An 11,236-nucleotide genomic window follows, 5' to 3' on the forward strand; every position below is an offset into this window, starting at 1 on the left:
TATTGGAGGATCCTGAATCACAAGTCATTACCTGATATAAACTTACCCAGGAAAACTGGTTAACAGCAGAACAATGTATAAATGATAAATAAACTATCAATGAAATAAGCTACTGGAATTTGTAGGATTGTGTTAGAGCAGCTAGAATGTCCTTGATGATGGACGACTCTGAGATCAATCTAAAATAGCCCTAAAATGGGGCTATCTTCCCAGAGTTAAATTAGCAAAATCCACTGGAAGAGACTAGTTTGTATAAACTTATTGTTGATAAAAAATTTGTTAAGCAAGTAGTCTAAATCTATTACTAGGCCACTAATTTTAGTGATAATAGAATAGAAGATACGCAAAAATTCCTGGTTTTATTTTCATATATAATTTTTAGTAAACAGATCACCATGGACTCATTACAATGTATTTTACAACCTTTTTAAAGAGTTAGAAATAATTTCTGTTATAGAATCTCTCTATATTTTATGACTTTAATTAAATTTCTGATTTCTTTTCCAAACAGTACAATATAAGACACTATAAAACATATTTTAAATTATTAAATTTGTGGATAATTTTGTTACTTTTCCAAACCTATATCACTAAGGATCTGATAATAGAGGATAATGTGCATAAAGTACACTTCAGCAAGTTCCACAAACCTCAGACTCAATGATTTTTTCTTCCACAACCCCACCACTAATGCACACAATCAAGAAGTCTCATCAGGGCTATTCTATAGCTGTCATCATCATTAAAGAGGAATCTTGTCACCTGCACAAGGTAAAGTGAAAAACTTTTAAAACAACTATATATTCAGCTTTACAGAAGTTTGTACTGAGACAAACTATCATGATGCAGACATATAAATGCATTTGTGATCACATTGGTGGCCACAAAGTACAATACGTATTAGAAATCCCTTGGTACTTTCAAAACTATCTTAAACCAAATTTTATTTCTTTGTGAAAGTATTTATCAAAGTAGCTTCTTAGTATCTGTCACTTTCTGTAATATAAAATATAACAAAGTAATTTTTTTCTTGCCATTAATTCCTTTAGGTCCAGTGATTACAGTTCAAACAAGTGACAAATTTGACAGCTAAATCAATCATATTATTTAATTGTAAAAAGCCTAACATCTGATTTTATTTTAAAGGTCTGAAAATCCTTTCTTTCATAAAGTCTACATTCTTATATGGGGAGACAGAGAGTAGATAAATAAAAAATATATATAATATGTCCTTTGTCATGATAAACACTCTGTAAACCCAGACTTGAGTGAGAAGATACAAAGTGGCTGAAGAGAAAGATGCTGTCTTGTATATGGATCCTTATAAGATCTGTGCAGGATGATATGAAAGTTATGATGGATCAGACCTGAACAAGTCTGCTGTGCAAATTCTCAGAGAAAGCATATGGTTAGACAGGACAGTAAGTGGAAAGATGCCAGAAATGTAGGCATGTCTGGCGAACACAAGGAACAGACAGAAGATCTATGTATCTAAACCTGAGGCAGCAGAGAGGAGTATCATAGAATAGGTATCCTTCAACAAACTGCCCAAAAAGTAATTTGGAGGATTTATATGTTTTTAACTGTCCCATCAACAAAGGGAAGTCAACAAAGGGAACTCAAAGTTACTTTTTGAGTGTAAGTAAATAGCCAAACATCATAGTTGAGGTAAACGATAAGCACACCTTAAGAGTTTTTAGGATGAAAACAAAATGTAAAATCATGAAAGTGTATTATTAGACTTAATACCTCTTATAAATTTACTAATTATTTAAGTATTCATTCAAGTTTATTTATAATTGATAAAAAATGATTTAGTAATAAGCATATCAAAAATAAACAACAGAAATTCCTTGTGATTCGACAACTAAACATCATCCCCAGTCTTCTATTTAAAATGGTAGCCATTTCCCCTGAAGGTGTTTTCAAAGAGGGATGCTTGATTCCTTACGCTCAGTTACCATGAGTCAAAACTCCAAGTAGCACTCGTGTCTGATGGAGGATTAGTTTGATTCAGAGCCTTTCGGGACCATAGACTCCTGCCAGTCTAGTAGCTTTGACCCTTTGGTGAAAGAACACTTCCCAGAGTGACTTCAAGCTGATTATCCTTATCTCAGCATGAGGAACGAAGATCACTAGCTAGAGCTAGCTTAACCAGCATGTTTCTCAATGTACCCTCTTTCTAACTCTAGTCACTTCTGTTCCTTTACTCAAAAGTCTCCTCAATGGGACACCTGGGTGTCTCAGTCAGTTAAGCATTGGACTCTTGATTTTGGTTCAGGTCATGATCTCTCAGTTCATGAGTTCAAGCCCCACATTGGGCTCTGTGTGACAGCACATTGCCTGCTTGGGATTCTCTCTCTGTCCTTCCCCTGCTCATGCTCTCTCTCTCTCTCTCTCTCTCAAAATAAATAAATAAAACTTTAAAGACTAAAAAAAATCTTCTCAAATGGTATACACACAAATAAGTTCATTAAATGTGCTGAGCTTATAAAAGTTCATCCTTTGCTTACCAGTGCAAGAAGGCAGTTCTGCTTTTCCTTACTGTAAACTCTTTGTTTTCAAAGGAAACATCAAGAGCCTTACTATAGAATTCTTCCCACTAATGTTTGATTTAAATTTCCATAGAAAGCTAAAGTTTACTTTGCTACAGATTTTTTTATTAAATTATTTTAAAAAGCCCCCTGCTAGCTGGCTTCTTTACAAACTGGTTCTGCTATTATAAAGGAGTCACATCACTTTCAAAAATAAGAGCATTTTAACTGGGATATGCTGGCAAGACTCAAGAGGGTGAAGAGTGGATGACTAAGATGAATTCAGGAAATCTGCTAAGCACTGAAAACATGAAAAGGTGTAGTCTCTGTACATTAAATAAATTTGCAATTGTGCTTGAATAGATTCTCCACAGTCAACAAAGGAGTCACGAAGCATGAAGACAGAAAGCTAACAATTGATAGCAATTAGACCTACGGAGAGAAAGAGTTCCCTGGGGTTGGGAAAACGGACTTGATAAGGAAATGTGATCATTAGTGCCTGAACACTGTAGGTGTCACCCAGTGGGTGTAGGTGATACACCAGGGGACCTAAAACAGTACAAGCAGGGCCTAGAAACTAGATGAGCATGGCACTTTATCACCCACATTGAACATTTCTGAGAGTAAAAGGGGGTATAATCCAAATTTGTCATACCCTAAATCATTGCATGTTAAACTAACTTAGCAAGTACTTATTTTATGAAAACTCATTTGTAATCAAATAATCTTTGGACAAACTGTTACTACTATAGCATAAAGAAAAGAAAAAGTAAAGTGGTTAAGTGAAGATGAATTTCAACATCCTGTAAACCTCATCAGTTGAATTTAAAAATTTATGGTAAACAAAGAGCAGCTTAAAATTTAATTATAGCTGCTGAGCCATATGGTTACTGTTGCCATTACTCAAGTTTGCCATCATAGTGCAAAGAACTATCCATTGATGTTATTCCTAAAATTAGAATTGCATATAACTTTCACATGTTAAAAAACATTATCCTTCTTTGAAATTTTTTCAACTGTTTAAAAATGCTAACATCAATTTTAACCCATAGGTCATATAAAATAAGATAGTCAACCAAATGCAGCTCTGTGGCCATATGACTGGGTCAGTCAGTTAAGCATCTGACTTTGGGTCAGGTCATGATCACATGGTTTGTATGTTCGAGACCCATGTTGGACTCTATGCTGACAGCTCAGAGCATGGAGCCTGCTTCAGATTCTGTGTCTCCCTCTCTCTCTCTGACTCTCCCCAACTTGCACTCTGTCTCTTACTCTCTCTCTCTTAAAAGTAAATAAACAATAAAAAATTTTCTAAAAAGAAATATTTGGCAAGTAGCCAGTTTTAAAGTAAAAAAATATTCATTTTATTATAATATTCTAAATGTCAGCATGTTCAGTAGTTCATGCAAGCCTTTGTAATTAAACCTAATTAATAATTAATACATTCAATGGGACTTTATCTAAATAAAATGAGGTAAATAAAATTATATCATTTCTAAGGTGTCAACTACTGGGTAAAACATTTATTTTTAAAATCAACTTTATCCATGTAATTTACTTGCTATTTTAAGTGTATAGCATGATAAGTTTTTTTTTAATGTTTTATTTATTTCTAGGGGAGAGAGAAAGAGACAGCGCGAGCAGGGGAGGGCCAGAGAGAGAGGGAGACACAGACTGAAACAGGCTCCAGGCTCTGAGCTGGCAGTCAGCACAGAGCCTGACGCGGGGCTCGAACCCACAAACCGCGAGATCATGACCTAAGCGAAAGTTGGGCGCTTCACCGACTAAGCCACCCAGGCACCCCTGGCATGATAAGTTTTGGCAAATGAGTATACCCATGTAACCACCCTGGATTATCAGTTTTCATAAGAGTCCACTGGGAATTTGTTTAGGATGGCATTATATCTATAAATCAGTTTTGAGATTATTGTACACCTTAATAGCATTAAGTCTCCCAGTCCAGGAATATGATTAACTTTCTCCTAATATGTGTTTTCTTAATATCTCATAATTATCAGAGTATAAACCTTGTATATGTTTGTTAAATTTGTCAGTTTATTTTGTTATTTTGATGCTGTGATAAATTATACTTTTAAAAGATACATTTTCTAATTGTGGTTAAATAGAAATACATATTGACTTTCACTGTATTTCTCTACTGTATATTTAATATTTCATTAATTTGACCTTATTCTTTTTTTTCCCCTTCTTTTTTGCTAAACTTACTTTCCAATTCTACCAGGGTGGAGTTTTTTGTTGTTGTAAATTTTTTTTTAGGATTTTCAATGTGGTTGATGATACAATTTGCAAAAACAGGCAGTTTTATTTTTCCCTATAATCTGTACACTTTTTATTTATTTCTTGATTTACTGTACAGGCTAGAACATCTAAAACATTTCATTGGACTGGAGCATGGACATTATACCTTTGTTCCAAATTTTAAGTAAAAATGTTTTGCTCTAAATTTTTAAGCGCTATGATGAGTAAAAGTAATAAAATATGCTTTCATTTCCCTCTACTGTAAAGAAACTATCTTTGATAAAAATAACAAACTAAATGATAACACATAAAATTGAAACTTGAATACAAGTCTTTATTTTACACACTATTCCTTTCACTATTTCTTCATTTCTGAACTTAATTCAATAGAATACTAGTTGTACCAGATAACATTCTCCACCAGTTAGTGACTAACTGACACCATCAGTCTTTTCCTCCCAAAGTTTGAATGTGAGACTTCCGAAAAACGAGCAGCTTGCTCCAGATGACATATAAAACAAAATAATTTTTTGAGGTCAGATAAAAAGAAGTTATGGAGAAGGATAGAAGCCATTCAAAGAAATCATGACAGTGCAAGTAATCTAAATTAGGAAAATTGTATATAATTCCAATGAAAGCCATCTATCCATTCTGGAGGGTACAGTGGAATCAGAAAAAAAAGGTGTTTCTGGCTATATAAACTGAAGTTATATATTGAACTCTGTTCCAGTTCTAGAAGCTATGTAAAATATTCATGTAAAAATGTTCCATGTAAACTGGGCCACGTAAATGGTTTTGTGATTTTATTTTCCTTTGTTTCTTCAAAAATAAACTTCAATCAAGTGACATATCCAACATTTGTTCTTATTCTCTGAAATACGAAGTTAGACAACTAACACAGAAAATCTAAACTTAGTGGTGGTCCTAAAAATCTTCACATTTGGTTTGGAAAGTGTCTCTGTATTTTCTACGTGTTTCACATTTGAAAATTCACAAACAAAATATATGAAGCCTACATTCTGCATGCCTGTTCAAAGGCTGAATTTTTGCTGAAAATTTTCCTCTTTTTGAGGTTATTTCACTACTAGCCACCCATGTTTCTCACAATTCAATTATGTTTTCCTTTAAAATTTTTATCTACTTCTGGTTAAGCACATTTCCCTAAAAGATGAACCATCAAGAATCTTTCTTGCACATTTCAAGAAGTTAATAAAAACAACATATAGAATTATAATGCCAGCTTAAAGTATTATAGGTTCAAAAACACAGTTTGCATTAAATAATCTATAATTAAAATACACAATAAGTTTCCTCTTATGTAAAATAATATATTGAATAAAAACATAATTCTTTGTTTAGAACTTTACCTTTTAAGGCACTTTTGGGCTTTGGCTTCAAGTTGGCCCGTGGGCACATTTCTATAACTTCTATAGATAACATTCTTCAAGACATCAAAAAAATAATAAGCAGTTTCAGTAGTACTAGCATTATTCACAATGGTAATAGCAATAGTAGCTACTTTTATAAGACATTACTACTTACTGAGTATTTAATTTCTATTAGTTCATTTTGTCAGCATAATAATATTTTGAAGTAGATTTAATACAAAGTTTATTTTACAAAGGAAGAAACTGAGGGTTAGAGAGATCTGTGACTTGTTTTAATCTTAATATATGGACTCTTAATAACTGTAAAAATAACATAGATATTAAACCCCAAAGAAAAAATAAATATTTAATATTCCCTACTCTCTGAGGTTAAGAATGGTATTCCATAAATTATTTGTTTACAAACTGAATCCAGTGGAGATAGCAATATTAAATGTGAGCATTTTCTTTCAGAACTTTTAAAAATAATCTGAACAGGAGCGCCTGGGTGGCTCAGTCGGTTAAGTGTCCGACTTCAGCTCAGGTCATGATCTCAGGTTTGTGGGTTTGAGCAGCTAGCTCAGAGCCTGGAGCATGTTTAAGATTCTTTACCTCCCTCTCTCTGACTCTCCCCTGCTGAAGCTGTCTCTATCTCTTTCTCAAAAATAAATAAAACATTTAAAACAATAATCTGAACAATTGCTAACACAATTATTCACCAAAAAATAAAGAAAAATGTAATCATATTTTTAAAACCATTTGTAAAATTTCAAGCACTGAAAAATTTTAGTATTTTGGTTTTTTATTGTATTTGTGTTTTGTTTTTTTAGTATTTTAGTGCCTCAAGGGCACTGACAACACTGAAAATTCAGACATAAGACAGGATTTTGTAACACTCACAGGAGCATAGCCTCCTTGGACTTGCCTTAATGTTGACATTCTTTAGTTACTTTGAAGAAAATGCTTTGTAGTTCTAAGGTCAGGATATTGGTCAACATTAAATTTGACCTAATTAAGAGAAGATTACACCAGATCAATTTTATTATCTTCTATGCTAAAGAGATAGTCTTCAAAGGAAAACAAAATATTATAGATTTTTTTAATTGTACCTGAGTTAGACTTCTACTTTCAACCTATAATCCAATTAGCAGTTAAGTACGAGATTTATGGATCATCCTCCAAAGAATCCTTGTAGTCGGATAGAAGTTTCCCTAGGGGTTGCCTAAGGAACTAGGCACACAGGCCCAGAGATGAGCCTCTGGACTCTCTTTCATGGTTTCCAGTACAACAGCTCTGTTTTTTTGTTTTTTTGTTTTTAATCTGTTTTATTTTTTGGCCATAAAGTGTGTTTGAAGGAAGAATATATCTACCTCAAAATTCAGGAAACATCTTTATAAACCACACACTTGCCAATATGTTCTTAGTTGGATGGAACATCAGATTGTAAGGTCTCCTAACACTATGATGCTTAACTGGAGCTAATAACAGAGATTACAGTCAGAGGATGGTCCAATATAATTCAATATTTTTATTAGTAATCTAGATGAAGGAATTTAGATTACAATCTCATGTTTCTAATTAAGGCTAATTAGGTACAATCATAACCAAATTTAAAACCAACTGATAAATTGTATGAAGAATCATTTAGAAATATAATAAACTTTAAATCTGGTATGAGATTTATGACCCAAGCAAACATATCAAACCAAAACAGAGAAGGAATATATAGGCAATAACAGGGAAAATTTTAAAATAAAAGGAAATTATTGTCTATCCAATAATCACAATATTTTAGAAGAGAAAAATAAGTTCACAGCAGCTGGCAGTGTTATTAGCAATAACATATGAACAAGTTTTCCACTTTATTTGATTTTGAACAGGCCCTAACTAGAGTATGATTTTTGATAGTCTCATTTGAGAAGTTTGTTGAAAAGTTGAATAAGGACTAGTAAAGAACACAAAATACTAAATTATTCCTGTGAGGAAAAGTTAAAAGAAATTGAAGAATGTATCTTGAAAAAGAGATGACTACAGAGAAAAGTTACAGCCCTCTAAGGCTATTAGATAATGCCAATAAATTGTTCTCTTGCCCTACAGAGGACTGCTGGGTATGAGGGATACACAGAAATAATGGCAAGGTAATTTGACTTGTTATAAGTAAGCTATTTTGATAAGAAGGAAATTATTAAATACTAAAACATACAAATGGGAGGAATTAAAAACTTTTTTCATCCCTAGGTAGCTTTTTCAGAGGAAAAAATGCATTTCCCACTCTGGTTCACCTATGTTATTTCATTGGTTTAAACTTCTCACATACCCAGGGATACTGAAAACACAGGTGTTTCACTCTGGAAAGACCATTGCCTGAAACTCATGTATCTTCACTCAGTGTTCCTTTCTTGGTTCTGCCCATCCTCTCATTGGATTCTTACCAGTCTACTAGTCCACTACTCTACATGGTTAAGATCTAAAATCCTTTGTTAGAAGAAAATATTTGATAAAGGTACTTAGCAACTCAGACATAGAACTGGTACAATGCCACGGTTCCCAATCACATATGAACAAATACTTCTTGGCTGCTTGCGAATACATATATGAAATTTCTCTCTTATATGTATTATTGGCTTGCTTTCAGATTTTGCCATGCTCTGAAATGCTAGATCCTATATTTTGACGCTTCTGCCTTTCCCTTAGAATTTCTTTCATAAGCATCCATCTGTCCTGCCAGCGTCTTCAACTTCTGTTGGCCCTTTCCCTTACAAGATCCCCAAACGACTCCATTTTTATGGAATGCTCAGTGTAACCTAACTATGACATTCGAGACTGTCATACAGGTGGTACTCTGCTCGTATCTCTTTAACACTTCTAGTTCTATATTTATAATTTCACTAACAATTAAACATAGAGGCTTTCAAATTAAATTATACTCATACTTAACAAATTACACTCACATTCCTACTGAGTCTTTTTGCAAGTACCTGCCACACTGCCTAAGGGTTACTTTTGGGGGGGCACAAGAGCCTGACCCACGCCAGAGACTTTAGAAACACCTCTGAGGAGAGGTAGCCTTTAACCACAGATAAATAGGAAGACAAACTGGGTATTGTTCACCTCAGGTAAGACAATTCTGAGGTGTATTCTATGCTATCACCCAGAGTTCCCCAGCAAGATTGCACCCTAGTTGCCAGTAGTGATGTATAATTACATCTTGCTGATATACTTCCCCTCACTGCCTCATTTTTTCTGTCTTATTTTCTCTTAAATAGACTAATAGTAACACAAATCCTTACTTCATGGTCTGACTCCATGTGAACCTATCCTAAAATAAAAAACCCCCATATCTTTACATGTGCATTTTTCAGAAAATCTCCACTGTTTTTTTAAAATAAGAATTAAAAAATACTCCATATTAATATTTGAGTAAAACCAAATAATCCTTGTCTCTGTGTATGCAGTATGCCCACAATAAATGGCTCATTTTAACTCTTAAGAAGATGGCATATATTTCCCAAGACAGACAACTCCTAGATTGGGGCAGTTCAAGTGTTTACTGTTCCTGGCAGCTCCAAGTGAGATTTCTTACAGAACAGCCTGAGTCTATAATCTGGTATGAGAGGGTTTGACCATAGAAACAACCTGTTATAAACAGACACATTTTCCTAACAATTTCAATACAGTAATGAGAAAGATCCTTTCCTTTCTTTCCATTCAAGAAAAGAAAGCAAATTACTTTATGTATTTTTCTTTGGCTCCTGATCATGGTATATGACACCTCAGTGAATTCTGCACACAAGGAATCCTATCATTTCTGCACACGCAGCAGTTAAATGTGCTCATTTGCATAAGTTATAACCAAATACATAAGTGAAAGTGTTGTTTGTGACGGTAGATTTGACTTCAGGGATACATACGAATTTCTAAAGTTCTAATGGATTTCAGCATTGACATTATGAAATAGAAATAAAATATGTCTTGCAATCATTCCAAGCATTCCAGATGGTGAAGGGCATTTCAATAATTCAATGAAAAGCAAAGCAAACTTACCCGAATCATCATGACTGAACATCTGATGTCATGAATTGTATCATAGATCTTCTTTGAGATGTCCACAAATTGATCATCATCAAATACATCCAAAGAGTTTTTACTTAAGGCTTCCAAGGCGACATTCACTTGTGTTACAAACTCAGGAATTGCTGTTAAAATTAATAAGAAAGAGAAGATTGTTCTGTTTATATTTTCAGATTTCTAGGTTTAATAAAAAATATAAGATATTTTAAAATAAATATTTGATTAATAGAATTTTAATTATTTTTTGATGTAAAGAGACGAAACATTTTGGCAGGATCATTTTGGTTCTCTGAAAAGTAAAAGGATGGGGCGCCTGGGTGGTTCAGTCAGTTTAGCGTCTGACTTCGGCTCAGCTCATGATCTCACGGTGTATCTCCCTCTTTCTCTGACCCTACCCTGCTCACGCTGTCTCTCAATCTCTCTCTCTCTCTCAGAAATAAATAAAACATTTAAAAAAGTAAAAGGAATCAAAGATAATAAAATACATTTCATAGAAATAGTTTCAAAGATTATCTTTCTTTTTTACGTCATTTTTGTTTCTACCCAACCTGAGACCATATAATCATTTCTCAGCCTATCCAATATAAGTCCCAATAAATTACCAAAAACAATTGGTGTGTTAACAATTGGAATTATAAACCTGAAGATATTTAAAGAAAGAAATCGCTTGAGTTGCTAAATATAAGAAAATTTAATTAAAGGTAAAAACTCTATCTCATAGAAATAATAAAAACACAATAAACTTTCTTTTGTTAAAGATATTTTCCAATTCATCAAAAGGCGGGGGAGGGGACGTTCCAAAATGGTGGTGTAGGAAGACCCTGAATTCACTTTCTCTCATGGATACACCAAATCTATAGCTATATGTGGAATAATTCCCACTGAAAAAGAACTATAGCTAGGTAAACAGTTCTCTCCACAACAATGGATAAAAAGATAGGTAGGACAGGCAGAGATGCAACCTCCCCAAAATCCAACCCTCACAATAAGGAGGAAATTTCTTGG

General features: G+C 33.6%; 1 protein-coding gene across 1 annotated transcript in view; it reads right to left on the minus strand.

Annotated features, from left to right (window-relative positions):
• Positions 1–10,371, minus strand: part of LOC120225635 (catenin alpha-3-like) — a gene marked incomplete at its 3' end in the record, with an annotated part of 277,440 nt that extends 267,069 nt beyond the window's left edge. Inside the window, exon 1 of the mRNA XM_039223816.1 lies at positions 10,205–10,371. Coding sequence (XP_039079747.1) covers positions 10,205–10,216 — 12 coding nt within the window. The remainder of the gene's footprint in view (positions 1–10,204) is intronic.
• Positions 10,372–11,236: the final 865 nt, after the last annotated feature.

The sequence above is a fragment of the Hyaena hyaena genome, unplaced genomic scaffold (assembly GCF_003009895.1).
Source record: "Hyaena hyaena isolate Hyena2069 unplaced genomic scaffold, ASM300989v1 scaffold_1460, whole genome shotgun sequence".
In the NCBI taxonomy this organism is placed as follows: domain Eukaryota; kingdom Metazoa; phylum Chordata; class Mammalia; order Carnivora; family Hyaenidae; genus Hyaena; species Hyaena hyaena.